The sequence below is a fragment of the Nuphar pumila genome, chromosome 3 (assembly GCF_984573655.1).
Source record: "Nuphar pumila chromosome 3, dmNupPumi1.hap1.1, whole genome shotgun sequence".
In the NCBI taxonomy this organism is placed as follows: domain Eukaryota; kingdom Viridiplantae; phylum Streptophyta; class Magnoliopsida; order Nymphaeales; family Nymphaeaceae; genus Nuphar; species Nuphar pumila.
Genome location: NC_143251.1, coordinates 113,230,758 through 113,255,050, shown reverse-complemented (window position 1 = coordinate 113,255,050; position 24,293 = coordinate 113,230,758). Strand labels below are relative to the sequence as shown.

Sequence of the window (24,293 nt, the reverse complement as noted above, 5' to 3'; positions counted from 1 at the left end):
AACGGTCACAAATGTGACCGTTGGGAGCCCCCAACGGTCACAAATGTGACCGTTGGGGGCCCCATCGACTCCATGGTGGGGCCCCTTATGTGGCTGGAAATAAAACAAAAAATATAAAAAATAAAGTGCAAAATAATTACAAAAAGAAAAACAAAAAAGACAAGTACCCCTATCGGGTACTTGTGAAATGTCTAAAATACCCATAGTGGGTATACTTAGACAATATATATATATATATATATATATAAATATATATATATATATAGATTACATATATATTTTAACACCCTCCCTCAAGCTTTACGGGGATATAACCGAAAGCTTGTTAAGGAGAAACAAGAAACGAAGAGCAGCAAGGGCTTTAGTAAATAAGTCCGCCAACTGGTACTCGGATGTGACGTAAGGAAGTGTTATGGTTCCTCATAGGAATTCATCACGTACGTAATGGCAGTTCATCTCAATATGCTTAGTACGCTCGTGGAAGGTGTGATTGCTTTCGATATAAATTGCGCTTTTGTTGTCACAACACATCTTCGAAGGAGTAGAGATGACAATGCCCATATCACTGAGAAGACTTCTTAGCCACACAAGTTCCATGGTTGTAGTGGACATATCTCGATATTCTGCTTCCGTTGAGGACAAGGAAACTTTGCGCTGCTTCTTGCATCTCCAAGAAATCATAGTCACCTAAAAAAATACAGAAACCCGTAGTTGAGACTCGGTCATTGGGATTTCCTCCCCAGTCCGCATCAGTATAAGCAATTAAATCAAGTGATGAGGAGGAGGAAAGAAAAACTCCCTTAGTTATGGTGTTTTTGATGTATCTGATGATCCTTAAGACTGCACTCATGTGCACGGTTGTAAGTGCATGTTGAAACTGACTGACTGAGTAGACGGCATGAGCTATGTATGGCCGAGTGATGGATAAGTAGGTTAGCGATCCAACAAGTTGCCGATAGGGAGTAGGATCCTCGAGAGGTGTTCCATCTTCCAATCTTAACTTCGCATTGATGACTTCAGGGGTTTCTATCATCTTATCATCGGAGATACCAGACTTGGAACAAATGTCTGCAGCAAGTTTCATCTGAGAGAGAATGTACCCTCGAGGAGAGTACGTCACTTCAATTCCTAAAAAATATCTTAAGAAACCAAGGTCAGACATGTCAAAATTTTCTTTTAAAACTTTCTTAATATCATTAATTCCTTGCTCATCACTTCCAGTGATGATCATATCAACAACATAAAGTAGTAAAATAACTACTGAAGACCCTGCATTTTTCACAAATAAAGCAGTGTCAGTATAACATGAACGAAAATTAAAACTAGTCATTACATTACTAAATCTATCATGCCAAGCCTTTGGGGCTTGTTTTAAACCATATAATGCCTTTTTAAGTTTGAGAATTTTATCTTTACCAATACATACTCTTGGTGGGGGATCCATATAAACTTCTTCATTTAATTCACCATTTAGGAATGCATTCTTAACATCTAGTTGATAGATGGGCCATTTTTTGACTGACGCAATGGCGATAAGAGTCCTAACACCTATGTCACATGGGTGCGGGTGCGGGTGCGGGTGCGGGTGCGACACGGGTACGGCGCAATTTCAAAAATTTTGGACACGAGGACTCGGCTATATATATATTTAAAAAAAATAAAAATATATATATATATATAAGACTCGGTCAAAGTTGTGCCCATTAGGGGACAGGTGATGAGTTGTGAAGGCATTCTGTACACTTTCTTCATACAAGAATAATTCACTTTTGGGCACTTTCTTCATACTGTAATAATTCACTTTCTTCGTACAGGAAAAAACCACAAAAACTTGAGTTGTGCCCATTCTGTACTTAAAACTTGAAAGTGTACAGGTTTTTTAGTTGTGATGGGTTTTTTTCCTTACAGCTGTAGCCCAGAAAATTTCAAAAAAAAAATTCAAAAAAAAATTCCAAAAAATGAACCAAAATGACCTTGGGTGTGTTGACCACACCCAGGGTCGGGTTGACCGAGTCCGAGCCGCACCCGTGTCGGTGCGTGTCGACGCGGGTGCGGCGACCTTGGAGCCGAGTCCGTGTGACATAGCCTAACACTAGTCATTCTAGCTACAGGTGCGAAGGTTTCTTCATAATCTATACCATATTCTTGAGCATATCCTTTAGCTACTAACCGGGCTTTATAACGTTCTAATGAACCATCACTTTTAGTTTTAATTTTGAAAACCCATCTACATTCAATCGATTTCTTTCCAGTGGGTAACGAAGTTATTTCCCAAGTTTTTGCCTTTTTAAGGGCACTAAGCTCTAAGTTCATGGCTTCAACCCATTGGGGAATGTTTTTGCCCTCATTATAGTGTGAAGGTTCATGAAAAGAGTGCAATGCAATTAGTCATGCTCTATACCTAGGCGTTAGGGACTCATAGGAAACAAACCTATTAGGAGGGTTGGAGATTCGACTGGATCTCCTTAAAGAGGTTTCTTCTATGTTGGATCCTTGAGAGTATCTTTCTAAGGCGCTTATTTGAGTTTGTTGACCACGCCTAACATAGGTTTGGATTGGTCTATCACTTTCATCTACAACATTGTCAAGAGGAACATCCTCTAGGTCATTCAAAGACTCATTAGAGATTTCCTCTTCTTGAGGAGTCTCATCTTCTTGAGAGAGAAGATCAAATAAAAAAGCATATTCACTTTCGTCAATATCTTTAGTTTTCATAAAACCATTTTCATTTTCCAAAAAGGTTACATCTTTGGATACATAGAGTTTGTTATTTTTCAAGTCAAAACATCTAAAACCTTTTTTATTTTCTCCATATCCTAAGAACACACATTCAATAGCTTTAGGAGATAATTTGTCCCTTTTATAAGGACAAAACATTTACACCCAAAGATTCTTAATCTATTGAAATCGGGTGTTCTTTCAAATAGTTTTTCATATGGAGATGTATTTTGTAAGGATGAAGATATCATTCTATTTATTAAGTAAGTTGAGGTTAAGGCCGCTTCGGCCCAAAAACTTTTTGGAATTTCCTTAGAAATAAGGAGTGTCCTAGTGGTTTCCATGGTGTGCCTATGTTTTCTTTCGGCCAAGCCGTTTTGTTGGGGAGTCCTAGGACACGATCTTTGATGACAAATTTCATTTACTTCTAAATAATTTTGAAATTCATTTGATAAATATTCTTCACCCGAATTGGATCTAAGGGTAGAGATATTACTTGAAAATTGATTTTTAACTATCATATGAAATTTTTTGAAGAAGTTAAAGACTTCGGATTTTAAATTGAGAAAGTAGATCCATACATACCTAGTGTAGTCATCAATGAAAGTAACGTAATAGGAGTACCCTCCTTTAGACATGACCGGGGAAGGACCACAAACGTTCGAATGGACTAACTCAAAAGGTCTTTTGGACACAAAAGTTCGGTTTGGAAAAGGAGTGGATTTCATTTTGCCAAAAATACAACTCTTGCAAACAAAATGTTTCTCATTACAAAATTTCTTTCCAAATGGAAAAGAGTACATTTTTGAGAAACTTGGATGTCCAAGTCTTTGATGCCAAATTTCAATATTTTTATCTTGGACATGGTTACAAAAAGAGTTGATGGGGAGTTTTAAGTTGCTCATATAATAGAGATCTCCCCTCTTATGGCCTTGCCCAATCTGCTTCCCGGACCGGAGATCCTGTATAGAGCAATCCTTAGTTGAGAAAGAGATTTCAGATCCATGATCACATATTTGAGCAACATAGAGGAGATTTAAATTAAGTTGAGGTACAACTCTCACTTTTTACTTGTAAAGATGTACCATCGGCAGTTGAAACATAGGAGTTTTTATAGTTATTACACAAATCGGAAAGCTCATTTTCAAGTGGGGTCATATGAAAGGAAGCTCCGGAGTCAAGGATCCAAGAAGACATACCTGGAGGAGAGGAAGAAGTATGGCGGCACCCGAAGTTGATGGTATCTTGAGTAGAGTTTGTAGTGCTTCCGATAGTTGAGCAAGAGAAAAAGATTCCTTCCCTTTGATGGTTTCTTCTTTCTTTTGAGTAGCTTCTTCAACGGAAGCAACCTTATGTTTAGGTGCTTCATTCAACTTAGGGCAATTAGGTCTTATATGACCCAGCTCTTGACAATAATGGCAAATGGCTTTTCTATAGTTGCCATTAAAATTATTTTGCCTCCCAAAATGTGTGGGTTTGTAAGGTTTCATATAGTTGCCGGGTTTTGATACGGCCAAAACATCATCTCCTCCTTTAATCATGCCAAGACGAGTTTCTTCTTGGCATATTTCGGCTATGGCATCTTCCAAGGGAAGAGGCTTAGATCTATGAAGAAGGGAAGATCTAACTTGTTCATATTCGGGCCTAAGCCCATGTAAAAATTGGAAAAAGTGTTCTTTTTCCATTTGTTCTCTCCTTAATTCCACATCCACACTAGAAACCCACTTTGGTTCTAGTAAGGATAGTTCATCCCATAAGGGTTCAAGAGTGCTAAAGTAATCTCTTACACTCATCTCCCCTTGCTTGATAGTCCGGATTTTTTATTGAAGAAAGAATTGATGAGCAAGGTCTTTTTGAGTAAACATTCCTTTCATAAAGAATCATGCTTCGTTAGCCATCCGAAATTTAGCAATATTGGCGCAAATCTTGAGCTCCACATTGTTCATGAACCAAGCAAGAATCTTGGCATGCTTACTTTCCCAATCTTCTACTTTAGATTGGTGATCTTCGATGGCCTTCATGCGGGCATTTCCTTCAAGGGCTTTTTCTTGATCACCATCCATCTTAATTAGTTGGAGTTGAGGTTCCGGAATGGTGCCCATAACGTATCCCCAAAGTTTTTTACCTTTGAGGTTGTTCTCCATGGCAGCGGCCCACATCATGTAGTTGGAACCATTGAGCTTGAAGGAGAGATCAATCTTTTGTTCTCCTTCCATTTAATCACTCACAAGAGGAAAAACGAAGAGAGATATAACAAAAAAAATATATAGCTACACAACAAGCTATATTAAGAAGAAGAGCATACACAAGGCTCTGATACCATGTAATGAAATATGCGGAAAAACTAAGAGTGTATTAAGCACTTACAACATTCACTAATGAACAAACAAAAGGGCTAACACCCAAACCCACAAGAGACAACACAACATAAAAATATAAATGTCTCTTATTGAAAAGAGAGAGAGCTCTCAAGAGTGAAGAATACAAGAGGGGTTCACCCCTATATATACACAAAAAAGAGGAGAGGAGGGGTGGCCTTAGGCCTAAAAAGGAGAGCCACCTAAGGGGCTCCCCATGGAGTCGTTGGGAGCCCCCAATGGTCACAAACGTGACCGTTGGGGGCCCCATCGACTCCATGGTGGGGCCCCTTATGTGGCTGGAAATAAAACAAAAAATATAAAAAATAAAGTGCAAAATAATTACAAAAAGAAAAACAAAAAAGACAAGTACCCCTATCGGGTACTTGTGAAATGTCTAAAATACCCCTAATGGGTATACTTAGACAATATATATATATATATTACATATGTATTTTAACATATATATATATAGAACTCCGCCTGTATATAACTGTTTAGTTACCCACTGTCGGTCCCAAGCCTGGATAAAGGAGGAGGGTTGCGGTAGGCCTGTGACAGCCAGTATAAAAACTTAGTCATACCCTATGAATATGAACCAATATGAGAATTTCGTTGGGGCGTTCCCTACTGAGCGACGCGATGTACTGTATAGGCCCGGAGGCAGTGATAAATGGGCAAGGGTTGCTAGGTCGTCGCCCGGAAGCGACGCGTCACACCGACGCCCGGGTGTGGTGTCAAATAGGCAAGGGTTCCATCACTTTGTTGGACGGGTGGGGGTAAAGAAGTTAGTCCAAGACCATAAAATTAGGTTAGCCACTTGGAACATAGGATCTTTAACTGGTAAGTTGGTAGAGTTAGTAGATGTTATGTGTAGGAGAAAGATTGATATTTTATGTTTACAAGAGACCAAATGGGTAGGTGAGAAAGCAAAAGTGATAGAACCTTGGGGATATAAGATTTGGTATACAGGAATAAATACGAATAGGAATGGAATAGGGATTGTTATGAGTCGTGAGTTTATAGATAATGTAGTTTAGGTTCGTAAGAAGGGTGATAGGATTTTACTTATTAAATTAGTATTATGTTCGAAGATTATTAATATTATTAGTGTTTATGCACCTCAAGTAGGTTTAGATGATTCCATTAAGCGTCAATTTTGGGGAGATTTAGATGGAGTAGTACAAGGGATATATTATTGAGAAAGGCTTTTCATCGGCGGTGACCTTAATGGGCATGTAGGCATTAGTAATGATGGATTTGAGAGTATCCATGGAGGCTATGGTATAGGAGAAAGAAACGAAAGTGGTGAAAGGATTTTAGATTTTGGTTTGTCCTATGATATGATCTTAGCAAACACTTGGTTTAGGAAGAGAGAGTCTCACCTAGTAACATTTAAAAGTGGGGTTAATACGAGTCAGATAGATTTTTTCCTACTTAGAAAAAGAGATAGGGGTTGTTGCATCGATTGTAAGGTTATACCGAGAGAAAGTGTAGCTACACAACATAGAGTCTTAATTTTAGATCTTAGAATTAGACAATGCCACAAAAGGGATAGACATAGGATAGATCCTAGAATTAAGTGGTGGGCACTGAAAGGAGCTAAACAAGGAATGTTTGTAGAGCAGGTATTTAAGGAAGTTGATTGGTGTCTCGAGGAGGATTCAGAATCAATGTGGAATAAGATAGCGGGTGGCATGAGAAAGGTGGCTAAGGAGGTATTGGGTGAGTCTAAAGGCGGTGCACCGCTAGGTAAGGATACATCGTGGTGGAACGAGGATGTCAAATTAGTTATTAAGGTTAAAAGAGAGTGTTATAGAAATCTAAGAGTCGTGATAATGAGAATTTGGAGAAGTATATGATAGCAAAGAAGGAAGCTAAAAAAGTAGTTCGGAACGCGAGGGATAAGGTATATAAGGAGGTTTATGACAAGTTGGATACCAATGAGGGCGAGAAGGATATTTATAGGCTTGCAAAGATGAGAGATAGGAAATCGAGGGATCTGGGTATGGTTAGAAATGCAAAGGGTTTTAGTCAAAGATGAGGAGATTAAGGAGAGATGGAAAGATTATTTTGATAAGCTATTTAATGAAAGTCATGCTCAAGATCTTGGAGACTTGTCCATTCCTTTTCATGAGATGAATCGTGACTTCATGTGCAAGATTCAAAAGAAAGAAATTGCAGAGGCTTTGAAGAAAATGAAATCAAGAAGGGCAGTTGGCCCAGATGGTATACCTATCGAGGCTTGGAAATGCTTGGGAGAGAAAGGTTTAGAATGGTTGACAAATCTTTTTAACAAGATTTGGCGGACAAATAAGATGCCTAATGAGTGGAGGAAGAGTACTTTGGTGCCTCTATATAAGAATAAGGGTGATATACAAAATTGCACAAACTATCGTGGTATAAAACTCATGAGTCATACTATGAAACTTTGGGAAAGGGTGATTGAGTCTAGGTTGAAGAAGATTGTCATGATATCGGAGAATCAATTTGGTTTTATGCCTGGAAGATCAACTATGGAAGCTATACATCTTCTTAGACAACTTATTGAGAGAAATAGAGACAGGAACAAAGATTTGCATATGGTTTTTATTGATTTGGAGAAGGCCTACGATAGAGTACCTAGGGACGTTCTCTGGTGGACAATGATGAAGAAAGGTGTTTCTCTCAAGTACATTAGTATAATTAAGGATATGTATGAAGGAGTACTAACCAATGTCCGCACTTGTGGAGGGGTGACAACCAATTTTCCTATAACGGTTGGGTTGCATCAAGGATCTGCTTTAAGCCATTTCCTATTTGCTATAGTGATGGATGAGCTTACGAGATCAATTCAAGAAAATGTGTCGTGGTGTATGTTGTTTGCTGATGATATTGTTTTGATTGATGAGTCTAGAGCTGGGGTTAATGCTAAGTTAGAATTATGGAGACAGACATTGGAAGCAAGAGGTTTTAAGTTGAGTAAGAGTAAGACAGAATACATGGAATGTCGGTTTAGTAAGCAACGAAGTAGTGATGGGAGTGTAGTGAAGCTTGGTGAGCAAGAAATACCGGTGGATGATTGTTTCAAATATTTGGGATCTATCATTCAAAAGTATGGAGAAATTGATGGAGATGTAAATCATAGGATAAAGGTTGGGTGGATGAAATGGAAAAGTGCAACTGGAGTATTGTGCGATCGTAGAATGCCATTGCGGTTGAAGGGAAAGTTTTATAGGACGACTATTAGGCCCGCTTTACTATATGGTATGGAATGTTGGGTTGCCAAGAGACATCATATTCAAAAAATGAGTGTAGCTGAGATGCGTATGCTGAGATGGATGTGTGGAAATACAATAAAAGATAAGATTCGGAACGAGGAGATACGTAAGAAGGTAGGCGTTGCACCCATTGAAAATAAGATGAGAGAGAATCGTTTACGGTGGTTTGGACATATTCGGCGAAGGCCTAATGATGCTCCAGTTAGAAGGATGGAGAAATGGGAAAATATATTAGTTAAAAGAGGTCGGGGTAGGCCTAGGAAGACATGGATGGAGGTGATAGGAAAGGATATGAATGCTTTGAACCTCACCGAGGACATGGCATTGGATAGAAATGATTGGAGGAGAAGGATTCATGTGGAAGACCCAGAATGATTTTCTTTTTTGGTTCATATCGCCGACCCCAATTGTTTTGGGATGAAGGCGTAGTTGTTGTTGTTGTATATAAGGACATGACCCATTGACAAATGTCAGATTAACATGCACCAATATGTAAGAGGATATTAGGAGATAGCTAACTTTGTCTTGGATACATTTCACATATAAAGATCATTTTGTGAAAAACTTCACAACGATTATTGAGTTGGTATGAAAAGATACTACAAGATGATATCATGCCATCTTGACTATGTAACGAGCACACACACACACCATTCTTGCATATTTTTCTATTAAGAATAGTATACAGGGGGACAGGATATGGTGGTAGTTTGGAGTGTCTCTTTGACGTAGCATCTTTCTGATGCATTCCTGAAATTGGTCAGGGCATAAAAACTATGAAATATTTCAAAGTTTGATATACACATAGATCACACATTCATGTCAGATGGTAAAGTTCTTCCCCCTCTCACAATGATTCTTGCATGTGCCAGTTCCACCATTGCTACATTAATAGCTTTCACTTTTGGGTCAGGATCCCTCCACTCAGTCCTTTTACCCACGAGGAACAAGGAAGGACAAAGGGGTGCCTATTGGTGACCCATGGAAAATCAGACAAGTTGGACAGACTCAGATGCAATAGAGATCAATCTTTCCAACATTTCTCTGTAAGAAAATGGTGGTATTTCACCGAAGCACTTGAATCAACCAAACAAGTGTCGAGAAAGCTATGTCACACGGACTCGGCTAGGGAGGCGTCGCACCCGAGTCGACACGCCCTGACACGGGTGCGGCTTCAGACACGGCCCGGACTCAGTCAACGAGTCAAGGCCGAGTTTGTCCTTTTTTGGACTCGGTCAACGTTGACTAAGTCCAAAAATTATCCATTTTTAGGATAAAAAACAAAAAAAAAAATGATCTTTTTATATATTTTTTCAATATATATATAGCATGAGTCTCAAACATAAGCCTCAGGAAAAAAATTCTGGGGGGCGCTGCCCCCTTACGGCCCCCCCTAGACCCCCGCCCGCTGACCGCGCAGCGGGACCCGCGCCGGGGGGAGCCCCCTGACCCCCCTTTCTGCAAGGGCAAAAGTACAATTTGCAAAGTTTATAAAAACACTCATGCTGGTGCCAAACTTTAGAGGACAATATCCACATATATGCACACAGGATATATTATTATTATTATTATATATATTTTAAAATATATATATATATAGCCGAGTCCCCGTGTCCAAAATTTTTAAAATTGCGCCGCACCCGTGTCGCACCCGCACCCATGTGACATAGCTAGAAAGAGACTTCACATAAGACCCGTAAAAGGGTAAATATGGAAAACACAAAATAAAAATAAAAAAGGATTTTATTCAACCTATGAATTGCTTAAAAAGCATTTTCTTCAAGTGAGATACAATGGGGGATGCACCCCTTATTTATAAGAGAGAGGGGAGGAGAGTTCATAAAGAGCTCTCCCTCTAGCCGTTGCACTAGCTCCAACGGCTAGAGTTTGGTCAAGTTCCAACTGGAACTTGACCAAAACCCTAACTATCTAGTTCGATGTGAACTAGATAGTTATGATACAAAATAAGAGAAAAATAAAAAATAAAATAATAAGAGAATAAAAATACATATAATTCTTTCACATTTTAACCTATGTCACAGGGATTCGGCTAGCAGGGTGCCGCACCCGCATCGACGCGGGTGCGAGTGCGGGTGCGGGCACGGCACCGGGTGCGGTCAACCCGATCCTGGGTGCGTTGACCGCACCCAGGATCATTTAGGTCCATTTTTTTTTAGATTTTTTTTTTTTAAAATTGCCCTATGAAATGGGCTGCGGAATTTTTAAAAAAAAAATTGCTGACTCTTGCCTTTTCAATCCAGATCATTCTTTTTCGTAAAGGATTTTCTCTCTCCATAATAAATGATAATGATGGTGGTAGCCTTGCTGATCCTTCTTTTTCGTAAAGGATTTTCTCTCTCCATGATAAATGATAATGATGGTGGTAGCCTTGCTGGCTATTAGTATTCATTGTTCTCCTGACGAGATGGGTGCGCTGTCGTGCAGCTGTATATAAAATGAAATTTGAAGAATCCTATGGCGTGGCAGTGGAGTCGTAGGCCTCATGAAGACTCTCTCTCTCCAACAAACCACATCAAACCTTGCGCTTATATTTTTTTTCGTGAAGACCAGGGAGTTTCAGACATGATTGAATCATGACAGTCAGCAAAACGCAGCAGGCTGCTGCTGGGTCGATCAGATTGCCAATCCTTTCGTTTCATCAATTTTGTCCCGTTGCCTCAAAGTACACAACATGCAGAACGTGGGTAACGAGTCTTCAAACAAACACACCAGCAAAAAAAATTGGACCCCCAACCCGCGTCGGGGGAACCCCGGACCCATATATATATATATATATATATATATATATATATATATATATATATATATATATATATATATATATATATATATATATATACATTTGCCCCTGCCGCACACCCGCACCCGCACCCATGTGACAGATTTTAACATTCTCCTCTCATCCTTCAATGTCTCAAAAGACCTTCAAGTAGAACCATACGGATACATCTAATTATTGGAAATGATTGTCAGATGCGCCCATTTCCTCTGAAATGCGTCATGTCAGCTCAATGGACGCTAGTGGTTCAGATTGATAGAGGGGTCTTGAAATTTTCAACAACAGTACCTAAAGCAAAGCAATTTTGGAGATGATGTCACATAGCTTGATCTTTTCTTACAAAATTTACTCGACATCTTCCAGTATTCGATGTATTTAGAAGTTAAGGTTATGTTGCACAGGCTTGTCCGATAAAAGAAGAACCAAATACGGCAACAAAATCACAAAGGCATTATTATGATGGCCTCTCAAAAAACTATTCCCATATGACAGTTGCAGGATTAAGGTTACTGACTGCCAAGCCTATAGTTGTGAGGACGCAACTTTTTTAATTCTCAACCCAACCTTGACTTTGTTTTTTATTCCTGTGGCATTCATAATAAATAATCTTATTCTAAATACCATCCAAGTTATAAGCCTAGTAATCTTTTGTGTCCTTTTCATGGACATCCTTGTTGAACAACTATAGAATCACCTGCTTCTTGAAACTTAACTGGTACACAAAACATAGTTATAAGTGCACCATTACATTACAGATTTGTCCTATGCCACCTGGGTATGGGTGCAGGTATGAAGGGTACAACACGGCTATATATATATATATATATATATTTCATAGCTGCGCAACCCTTAGGTGTGCATCTGCAGTGGAACCACACTGGCCATCATCATCGGGTGTGCATGCAAAAATGCTAAAAACGTGTTTTTTGCGCTGTTTTGAGCTTTAGTGTCCAAGTTTCACTGGGGCCTTTAGTGGCAATCGAAACTGTCATCAATGCCCCCTAGGGGGCGCACCTGGCATTAAAAAAATTGTTTTTAGGGGCAGTTGGGAACCACCGCTAAATCCTTTTTTCTGCGATTTTGACGTTGTTTCAGCATTTTTTGCGGGAAAAATCGCTGAGCGTCCATCACACATGCAATGGATGCTCAGCAAGGCTCCACTGGTAGCTGCGCTCCTATGGATTGCGCATCTACACATCTCTCTCTCTCTCTCTCTCTCTCTCTCTCTCTCTCTCATATATATATATATATATATATATATATATATATATATATATATATATATATATATATATATTTTGTTTGTTTGGACTTTGACACAGATCTAGTACTGATCTGGGTCAGCTTCGACACAGGTATGATTCAGACTTGGGTTGAAACAGATTCAAATCTGGTCTAAATAAGACGGGTTTGGACTTTGACACAGGTCTAGTTCCGATCTAGGTCAACTTTGACACGGGTCGGATTCAGACTTAGGTTGAAAATGATCCGGATCTACGGTCTGGCCCAGGTCTGAATAAGACTTCGGTCCATTCAGACCTGACTTAAACCAGGTCTTATCATAACACCTGGTTTGTGCCAGGTGTCATGAAAGACATTAGAAAAAAGAAAAAAACATGAGAGAGAGAGAGAAACAGATCTGGAGCAGGTTTGGCCCAGGTCTGAATAAAACTTGGGTCAATTCATACCTGATGTCCTGGCCCGCCGAGGTACCCCGCTGCCAGTGAAGAAGGGGGAACAGGTTTGAGTGGTGGTGGGTGTGTTCTCTCCCTCCAGCACCGACAGAAGAAAAAGAGGAAGAGAGGAAGGTAGGTATGCTTTTTCACCACTTTCTTCACCGACAAAAGAAAAAGAAGAAGCTAGGAAGCACCTCTTCTCCAACGTCTTGCATTGAGATTGCTATCTCAGCCTGCTAATTCATCCTGTTATGAAAGAAATTGGAGCACAACATAAAGAGAAACGAACTCACCAGCAAGCGTGCAGAGGATTTAGTATATGTTCATTCTAATCTTTGACTACTTTCGCGAACCAATGATGAATACAGGTACTAATTGCTCTCTTAGTTATTTGACTATTTCTTAGTTTCTTCATTTAAATATATTTGTATTTAATATTTTCAAATTAAGTTTGTAACGCAAACAAGGATCATCCAAATTTCGGGATGTAAGCCCAGAAGAGCGTGACTTAGAGAAAGAGCATGATTTCAACATTACAAACATAGACTTATCTGAGCCTAGCCTTACTTCTTATGATGCATTTGATGATGAAGAAAAAAATTATTATGATCTATTACCTCATCGTCATATACATTATGTAGGATATACTTTTGGTACGTAATTATGCATCGTTTGCTTCTTTTATTAGTATATTGAATAATTTACTTCTTTTTTGCTTTACTTATTTAATTATTTTTATAATATATTTAGGTTAATTTAATTGTTGTGTTAGTTTTTATGATGAAGAATAGAATTGTAGATTGTTAATTTGATTTATTGCATGCATGATTATGAATTGATTTGATGATATTATGATAATTGTTTTTATTTCATTAGTGTTACTGTTAAAAATTTAAAATTTATATATATATATATATACCCTCCCGCACCCCCCACCACCACACCCAAGTTTTTTTAAAGTGTCGCACTTGCACCCGCACCTATATGACATAGGTCATACATATGAGCATGAAAACAAGCATACACATGCGTTAAGAGATATTCAATGGAAAAATACAACATAAAAATTTTGTATTTTGAAAAACATAACACATATAAGAATATAAGAAAGGGCATACTTTTGTAAAATATAATTTTTCACCATACATATCCATGGTCTAAAAACATATATTTTATATATCAATAGACAACAAATCGTAGTTTCGAAAAGAACATTTTAATATAATCTTTTAAAAATACTTACCGTACATATGAAACCAAAAGGGCCAAGATACATACCGAAATGTGAGGACCTTGAATCCATACTATACAAATCTTTTCCAAGACCACGATGTCTCGCTTTGATACCATGTCATGAAAATGGCACAAATCCCGATGCACTTCGGAATGAATATCAAGAACCAAAAATATAATGTATTTGAATACACACTCGCCGTAGAAGAAACAGTGGAACACAATTATAAAATGAATAATTTTATTAAGTATGAAATTTAAATAATACAAAAAAAAATACAAAATTACAAACAACCTCACTACAAACACTCAATGATCAAAAGCCTAAAAACTACCCATCAGTCTCTCAACCCATACACTTGCACGTACCTACATCTTTATAGAAAGAAGAGGGGAGAGAAGATAGACAAAAGGGGCTAAAAGGGAGTACCCTTCTAGCCGTTGGAGCTAGTCCAACAACTAGAATTCTAGTGCCTCCAATGGCTAGAAGTCAACCTAGGTTGACTAAGATATAATATATATACATATATATTATATTACATACAAATAAATATATATATATATATATATTAATATATTATATATATTAATATATATACATCCATATATACATATATATACATCCATATATACAAAGAAAAGACATCCATCTTAACATGCGGGACCCGACCCGCGGCATACTCATATCCGTGTCAACACGGGTACAGCCGCCCAAATGGCATGTCACGGTTACATAGTATTTATTAAAAAATAGCCACAACCCCAAACTTACAAGAATGATTATTTCCATTAGTTTTGAGCTTAAAGAATCATTTAAATTCAAATAATCAGTGCAAACAATAACAGGACAATGAATGAACAAGACAGGTATGAGCATATTTATACAACTTGCATCATGACCCATGTTGAAACTCCAGATTAGAGATCATTAATACCTTTAAGTGCATTTTAAAACTTTACGCACTAAGCCATCATGAAAGCAGCAATTCCACGGCCAGATCATTTCAATCAATATGGAATTGAAACATAAAATCATAAAGCATACAATTTTATCAAGAAGCAAAAAGAAGAACACATGGTGTGCGTTAATCTTTCACCAATTTTCTCTTGCTTAAAAACTCAGTCCAAACAACATAACAGATCTAGAAAAGCCAATGAGAATTGAAACATGGATAAAACTACCAACCAATGGCAACAGATGTGATTCTTGCTAGCTAAAAGGTAATCCAGAGCATACCCTAATTCAGCATACGCTATCAAAAGGAAAGAAAACACAGCAGCCATCCACATAATCAGGGTTAAGGCCAGATCACATAGAAAGATCACAAGATTCAATAAATCAAAAATGGCATAAATCCCAGACCTTTACTGACACTTCGTCCTAGATTGTTATTTGTCCGTAATGGATCAATGACATTGAAATGCTTTGACACGAAAGGTTGCCCTTGATTTTCCTGCACTCCAGGGTAAACAGCATATACTGTGCTACATGCATCAAGAAAGCGCTTGCCGAGTAATAACTCTCCAGCATCTTTCCTAGGAGGTTCCGCTGCATTATTTTTCAAGTCTGAGTATGAGAATATGGGCTTCAAGCTATCATTTAGTTAATGCAAATTATGATACAGAAAAACTCAAATAGAAATCTGGACTACCTGTTATGTCAGGAAGTTGACTAATAGGGACAGGGCCCCAAAGACTAACGCAAAAGTTTTCCCAGTCAAAGTTACTAAAGAACTCCAAGAAGCGATAAAGAACCTAAGAAGGTTGTAGAGAACATCATCCAACTGCAGGATTAGTAAATAAAGCAACTACCACACATATGACTGCAGAAAAACAGGCAAATTCAATTACCTCCAGTGGTCCAGTGAAGGAATTATTAAACACATGAAATATATACAGAACCAAGGTCTCTAAAGCATATGTAGAAATAAGTCCATGGTGGGCCCCCAATATACGGCTCTCATAGTAACACCAAGCCTTTATCAATATGATACTGCGCTTGAATAAATGATTTTGATTTATCAAATTGTCAACCTACAAGAATGGAAAATCTATCTCAAAATACAACTACTAGATCAACAGCTAATAAATTTATCTGATGCTTCTCCTTGATGTCAATTTAAATTTGCATGTAAATCTTCAGAACACCAGCACCTCACCTCCTCAAGAAAACAAAGCGTACATAACCCACCAAGCTGATTAAAAGATATATCCACCACAATGTTTTCTACAAGGCACTTGATTATCTTCACCTAAAAAAAATAGAAAAGGAAAGCCAGCATTTAAAAATATATATTAAAATCCTACAGTAAATAGGCTAAGAATCAGAACACAATCATAGATGCAGCACATATTGTCAGACATATAAAAGATCCCAAGGCTGTTGCATACAGATGGTGGATTGCTCAAATAAAACATGAAAGGAAGCAGGAAGAAAAAATAATTTAATGGACATGGAAAGAAATAACAAAATCTGAAAAAGAAAAAGAGGAAGCAGTACAAGGTTCAAATGTTTCAAATTGAACAGATGCTCAAAAGTGTACTTGTAGATTAGTCACTGGAAACAAGGGCTAACCAAACAAAAAAGAAAGCAAAGGGAGCAAGGAATTTCAGTGAACAGACTAAGCAGAATTTGCACCAAGACAAATGGACCCCAGATTTGACTAATGGAGGGACCAAGTAAAATAGACTCTACATTTGACTACTGGAAAAAGATGGGACCAGAGACCAAACAAGTAATTGGACGTATAGTGACTTAAAGTCACTAGATGCCTCAACTATCAAATAGACACTATTTATAAAAGAAAGGTGCACTCGTGTGCTATTTCTCATCAGAAATCCTCAGATCATGTGCCTTTGTTAATTTCATAAAGTTCTCTTTCTAGAAGTATGGACAGGGGTGTTCAATATCAGATAGTCGAACAACACAGGAACTCATTGGTAGAATGCACAATGCCTGACTATACTGACTTTACCTGTCCTCAGTTATTTTAACCTTCTACTTCTAACAGCCTCATACAAAGACCTCACCATGCTTGGACCTTCGGTCAGCTCCTATGCATTGGGCTTTGCCTAGGCACCGCCTGAAACCATGATGCAGCATAAAAGGGAAAAAAGAAAGAAAAAAAAACTGCATGCCGTCATATGATTTTTGGTGACTAGGGGAGCATCACCTTGTCACCAGCCAGCACCACCTAGGCTGATAAGGTGAGATCTAGTCATGTTTTTTACTAGATAGGCAGCTCCTTTTCCCGAAAATGCAATATGAACACCTTGATGGCACGCCAATCAACTTCACTCTACGCTTATCTTATTCTTTCTTCAAACCATCTTTTGCAATCATTGGCTTTTCTACATAAGAAAAGCAGCAGTTTTCCCCATTTTTCTACCTAATGAACACCCTCTCATAGTTAGGCAGAGCCCATGTTGTGACCACTCACATGACTCAGGGTAGGGTCAATGACCTAACCCCAGAAATCTTCCTATTTTTTTCCTCCAATAGTCTCTTACATGAACAGATGAACTAGATTTTAATCTTTTCAGATTTTCAAGGGATACGCGCAACATTGGGCAGGTTTAAAATGTCCCTGTAAGAGTTTTATTCTTGCCCACTTGGTCCAGCAGGGATTATAAGTACATGCTTGACCTCAAAGCATATGAAAGGAAACTCACAGTTCCCATATACAATCAAGTTTTTAACCATTAGAGCCTTCTAATCAAGGAAATTGTCAAAGTCAATCCTCCTAACAGATTGAAGAGCAATCAAAGATCAAAGGCTAATCATTGATCTAGATGCATTATTCTAACCAGCTAAAAGTATTCAATTTTTTTCTTTACTAAAAAATCTGCATATTTTAAATCCAGGGCAGGGATTCTATATAAAGAAAAAGATCAAAATTAAGATATATATGGTTGCAAAAGTTCTACAAACCTTTGCCCATCTTACAGAAGAATGCACTATAATTTGATGGCCGATATAGATACCTTTGCAATGTCTATTTTTGCAATTCAAGCAAGTTGGGACTTTTGTCTCTGAAGATCAGAAAAAGCTTGGGGAAATAAATGATTATGTGGTGTTTGGTTAATTAGCTAAGTAAAGAACAATGAGACATTTAAATTTGGTTGAGCAACAGGCATACATGCACATCATGAATGTACCCACATTTCAGCATATGCAAAGAAATTGTGAACTAATGGAACAGACAAGAAAAAACTGTCAAAGTCCTTTTTAAATAGGACAAATGGAATAAGAAACATAGACTGAATTTTCTCCAGGATATCAAAATGTATCATTTCTGTCCATGAAATGGTTTAGTGTTCAAAGTAGAGATTCTAGTTGGAGTAACCACAAAGATTACAATTTTGAGACTAACAACTAAACAAACTACAGACAGACTACCTAAGCAAGACCAAAACTCAAAGACCTCAATAATGTCAATGCCAACACAAAAAGACAAAAAGGAAAAACAGATCTTCAATGAACATATAGATACCTATTCACTAGTATGTACATGATTTTGTCCACATTTAAAACAAAAGAACAATCAGAAGTAGTTTCACAAGCGTGGAAACAGTGCTTGCAAAGGCCCTCAACATGACCAGGTTTTAAGCACTCAAAAAGTAGCAGACTCTCCAAAATGAAAAGCATAAAGACTGCTCATCCACAAAGCACATCAGCAAAAGAGAAAAAGATAGATTCCAAGCTACCCAAAAAACGAATAAAAAGATGAAGCAGGTAAAATAACCCTGGCATACACATGTGGGAGCCAAAATACGAGGAAGAGATACGGAATACACACTTCTGCTTGAATGTACTGAACCTCCTTTACACGAAACTCTGCATTCTCTCTCTTCTCCTCAATTTCAAGCATATCCCGGACATCATTTGCCCACGTATCCTTTAGATTCTGGTTCTTGCTGAAGGCCGTCAAATCAATATCTCCATCAGGCAAATAGGTCTTTAGAGGAACAGAACCAAAGGTGAAGACCTATAGATTTCTAAGAATGTTAGTAATACCCTTCAGAATGACAAAAGATATTCAAAAGAATATGCTCAAGAAGGTATAAAATGAATGTGAAATGTAAAAGTAAAACACAGAAGTCAATCACAATAACCAATATTATGAGACAAGCAAAGAATAAAAAGGTCAATCAAGCTACATAAGCAAGCAATATGGTTTTAGAGGAACAGCGTCATGCATGTGTGTTGGATCGTTCCAGAAACAATGAAAAAATGAATTTTATGGCACCACAAAAGAGAAGCATTTTGTTACCATAAATTAATCCGTTTGAGAGAGAGAGAGAGATATGCATAATGACTGCAGACCATGGAACCAACATCAAACGGGCTCTGCTACTTCATCTGTCCACAGGATACCTTATCATCAGTTGTCAATATCCAATCTAATACCTTTATGAATGTTTGTGACTGACAATGCCAACAATAACCACATTATTTTCCCCCGATAGGCAAGCCAGAGAGCCCCAGTTCGGTCAGAGTTCAGATCCTTTGGCTAAGATAGTGCAACTCTACAATCCAAGTATCACATTCAAACCTACATAATCTTGCATCCTTGCTCCTACAAGACACTGCTTATATGGCAAAACTTCACCGTTTAAAAAGAATGCAGATTTTAGTCATTCTCCTATCTAAACATCAAAAATTGGACATATGATGGATGAACCCAAGCATAAAGAACTTCTCCAACTCCAAGATAAAACCTAACCTAAGCTACAAGTGACTAACTGGCTGTCTCAGTAATTTCCCTTCATAAATCACATTTGCTAAAATAATGAACCAGTCATTTGCAAGTTATGCTCACTTGTAAATTTGATATGTGTCAGGAAGTTCTAGTGTGGGGATTGGGAAGGGCCCTCCCTCTCTAAAAATTAAAGGGACGTATACATTACATTTACATATAAGTACTTATATTAGCCACTTATGTTCAACACCAGAGACAAAGGCTGGACCCAAAGAGTTGGGAAGCGGCTGCCAATTTTGGTCCTACATCTTAGAGGGCAATGCACATTAAGGTGCCTAACTTCCCCCCTCTACTTTTTAAATTTTCCTTATGCTAACTTGGCAAATGGTTCTCGGTACAATGCATGTGAGGTTATTTCAAGATGTAAGAAAATAAAATTAATTTTAGTTGCCTATTTAATACCAAACATAAGCACCTGTGCTTCGGTTCAATTTGGCATGAGCTAGGCTTTCTTGCCCCCTGATGGAAACCTTGGCTCTGCAACTGCAGAGTCCAAGCACCACTATAGAATGTCTGGTCCTCCACTACTAACAAGGCACTAGCATTTACCATTACCTAAGATTCTAATAACCATGTCCTTGAATGACAGAAACCTCCAATACCTTCAACACATCGTACAAACGAACGGTATTAGAAAAATGGAGCTTCTCAATACACATCCAACCTCCGGGCTCTTATGAATTTGGCTATGATGAAACCTATTGCAGTAATAAATAGCAATGCTACAAATATAGGGAAAATCTTGTTTCTTTTATTTTTTTAGTAAAATCTTGGAAAATAAAAGTACATATAAGAAACTAGAAAAATATAAAAGCATATAAAAATATAGAGAAAAATAAAAAGTAAACAACAGACAAAAATGTTTTTATTGCACTAATATCATGATAAAATTGAAATATTTTCAAACAGGTGTTATTGTGAAAATGTCATGATTTTTTTGGTATTATGCTGGTTTCAAGGATAAATATCATGATATTTTCAAAATATTGCCAATGTTTGTTACCCATGATCATAGATAAAAATAAACAATGCAAAATGCATTCATGTCCCTGAGGATGTGCAACACTTCCTCATGCCTTTCAGTAATCATACAAAGATTTTTGTTCAGAAAAGGAAATTTCACAAGAATAATCAAGAAAATAGGCTTTTCTTGGAAAAAATAGCTAAAGATGACTATTAATGAAACCTATTATAATAAATATCTGCAAGGGGCTACATATAGCTACTGCTGATTATCTATACAAACCAAGAGTGTACTGTCATAAGGTATTGTGGTTCAATACCATAAGACACACACATGTGTGCATACCCACCCACACCCGCACTCCTAGACGTGCACACACACACACATGACGCATGTACTTTTACACGTACCAAAGCTTGGGGGTACAATCAAGTTCTCAAATCTCTCAGCACCATGCCATAAGAAGGTGCTCATTGCGCTAGTTTTAGCAAGCATGTTCAAAAGTAACAGGAAAGTGACTGATTAACCAAAGTGTGACCCTAGCAGCTAGTGAGAATGATTTGTTCTTCCACAGACAGGCCTTACAGTAAATTTGAGCACAATCAATATTCGAGTTCCAGTGAGCCATGGAAGAACCAAGATGAGTAGGAAGTGCCTACACATATGAGCAGCAGCAGTCCTGACAGCTCTTCTTGTTCTACTGTTTTCAACACTTTCTTCTTCTCTTTTTCTTTTTCTTGGTTGGAGAATGGAGAGCTTTATTTATGGTAGGTAAAGCAAAGTAGAGGTAGGATAAGTAACAGAAGAGGTACCCCATGAACAAAGCAAAAAAAAAAATCATTTCAAAGGCACTATTCATTCAGAGTTTTCCAGTTTCAGGACAAACAGAACAAGCATTACAATGATGATGTCTTAAAAACAAATGAAGATAATTCAGGCCTTTTCCATCATTAAGTTTCATGTACCACGCTTCCAAGAAGAGAGAAACAAAAACAATGCAAAAAGCATAGTTGCATGAAGTTGAACCTTTACCTGACAAGAAAAGCAATTCATAATTAGTTGCTGCACATAATTGGCAACCGCATTCCTTCGCTCTTCAGAAGGTTGATTTGGCTGTATACATGCAATCAATTCTGCAGTCCTCTCTTCTGCTTTCAACCATCTCTCCCTGTCCAGCTTTCGCGTTACACTTGCTGAAACATTCGGTAAAAGGCCATTGGGCAAAAGGCCGTTTGGTTGCGCCCAGCCTTCATTGTCGCCCATGCAACTTCCTGTAACTAACCCGTGTTGCCTACACTGTCCCTCCCTCTAATGAGAGAGCACCGTCAAAGTCCCCCTGGGAGCTGTGAAAGACATATACCTCAATGAAGTAAAAAATGACTCAACCATAAGATTTTCCTCTTGTAAGAGCCTCCGTCCAGAATTTCAGGCAATGTTCAACAACTATTGAGCCCATCCATCACATTACTCATACGTACACAACTCGCATTACAACCATCATTACCATATAGCGTGCAGGAATCCACCTGAATGAACGCTACAAGAATGCACAAAATTACAGACCAAAATCATCAATCCAAATCGGTCACAACAGCCCCCCTCCCAACATGCATTCACTAGGCCCAATACATACTGCAACATGAAACGAGGTGAAACCCACTTTTCCCTTCAAGCTCAACGGCAGAAAACGAATTGCACACACCAAAAGAAGTTACAGATTTCCCAGAATTTCGCTCCTCCAAGAACTCAAATCAGTACCTCAAAAAACAAACTATCCTGCAACAATAAACAACATAAAAGAAATTACTCAACATCTTGAGAACACAATTAAAAACACAAAATCTCATCAAGCCATCGAACAAAATAACAGAAACACCAACGTAGGTCATGAAATCGAATCGATAACTTTCTTAGACTCTCCCCACTTAAAACAACAAAGGGACCACACATTGAAACTCACGAAAGAGTAACCCTTCCAATAAATCAAAAGCACACCCAATTCACCGAGAAATTTAACAACCCCACGATGAGAAATCCAATGAAGGCAGCGACCAAGAAACAAGAAGCCGAAATAGAAACCGCGGAATCAAGCGGGGCAGAAGATGAAAAAGGGATCAGAAAACCGAAAAGTGAATTAATGGAGACACCATCAAACCACATAGGCACCACCAATCGGAATCAAAGCCTATTTCTCCCCAAATACTCAACCGATCGCCAAAAAACGGAAAATGGGGCACCCAAAATTTCGAGCACACACATTCAGAAACAGCACAACCCACACTGACAGAGTCGAAACCCAGTAGAAAAAACGATGACCCATCTCAAAATCGGTATCGATAGAGCAGAAGAATCCGAAGAAAATGGAGGTAAATGGAAGGAAAGCAAACACCAAAGAGCCACCTTTGCTTCTTCTTCTCTCTGGTTTGGCGAAACGATGAGAATAGAAATATGGGGTTATGGTGGTAGATCGGTTTATATTAGTGGTTATACAAGAACCCCTCAAGGGTTTGCTCTCTCTCTCTCTCTCTCTCTCTCTCTCTCTCTCTCTCTCTTCCTTTTTTTGCCTTTTTTTGTGGGTGTTTTTCCTTTTCGGTTGCGTTGAGAAGGGAAGAATAAAGATAAACAGAAATGAGAAGCAAAAGAAAGAAAATGGATACTGTTAGCCACCCTTTTAAAAAATCTATTATTTTTTCACTCAAAATAAAAACAATTATTATTTTCTGTATATTTTGGGTCAGCGTGAGTTTTGGCATTTCTGTTTAAAATTTAGAGGGAAGTTGGGATACTCTCTTTATCTTTGGCTTTGTCCTCCCACAATTGATGATCCAATTATTTTTAAGGCAAAATAAGCTCACGGCTTAAGTCAGGGAGCACGCCCCCCGCCTTCTTCCTTCTTATTTTGGTTTTCTGGGTGACTCTTCTCTTTTCTTTTCTTCTTAGGGATAAGCACCCCCTTGTCAGGGTTAGCACTTACTTAGGAAGCCTTTACATCATTAGGGTTACAACCCACTTAATTAAGGCTTTTGGTTTTGGGTTGGCATTAACCCCAAGGAGCCTTCACTTCATAATTTTGATGATTGTTAAGAGCATAAATGGTGCTTAGTGAAATAAACAATCCTTAATGAGAGTAGAGCTTTTTTATTAAAGGATCATTATGATTTATGCAATGTCATACACATGTTCAGGGGCGGAGCCAAGATCTAAATTAGGGTGGGCACAAATACAAAGTAAAAAAAGTAATTACTAATAAACTATATTAATTCATGAAATTAAAAAAATCAAAACTCTAACTGATAAAAAAACTTTATATTCTAACCAAAATAAAATTAAGCAATATTTATGAATTCATGCCTAATGATAATTAGAAAAAAATACAAAAAAAAAGCTTAAAACCATAACTAAATATTTATGTCATTTAAAAAAAAACTAAATCAAAATCTTAATTCCTACAAGCATAAGGGATTATCCATGTATGTTAATTGATAAAAAAACATAATATTCTAACCAAAATCAAATCAAAAAA

The 24,293-nt window shown here is 37.9% G+C and overlaps 1 protein-coding gene across 7 annotated transcripts in view; it reads right to left on the bottom strand.

Annotated features, from left to right (window-relative positions):
- The window catches only part of LOC149843341 (uncharacterized), a 55,197-nt gene extending 31,835 nt beyond the window's left edge, over positions 1-23,362 (bottom strand). For 6 of the 7 annotated variants that reach the window (XR_016430864.1, XM_089999729.1, XM_089999733.1 and 3 more), the window contains exons 1-7: positions 23,171-23,362; positions 21,803-22,546; positions 18,844-19,032; positions 16,204-16,296; positions 15,896-16,078; positions 15,697-15,799; positions 15,408-15,593 (exon numbers count right to left, since the gene is read on the bottom strand). Coding sequence is in view for 6 of the 7 variants with exons in the window: in XM_089999729.1 (XP_089855855.1) it covers positions 15,408-15,593; positions 15,697-15,799; positions 15,896-16,078; positions 16,204-16,296; positions 18,844-19,032; positions 21,803-22,033 (985 nt within the window). In the remaining variant the exon portion in view is untranslated. The remainder of the gene's footprint in view (positions 1-15,407; positions 15,594-15,696; positions 15,800-15,895; positions 16,079-16,203; positions 16,297-18,843; positions 19,033-21,802; positions 22,547-23,170) is intronic. The other variant, XM_089999730.1, reaches the window with a different exon arrangement.
- Positions 23,363-24,293: the final 931 nt, after the last annotated feature.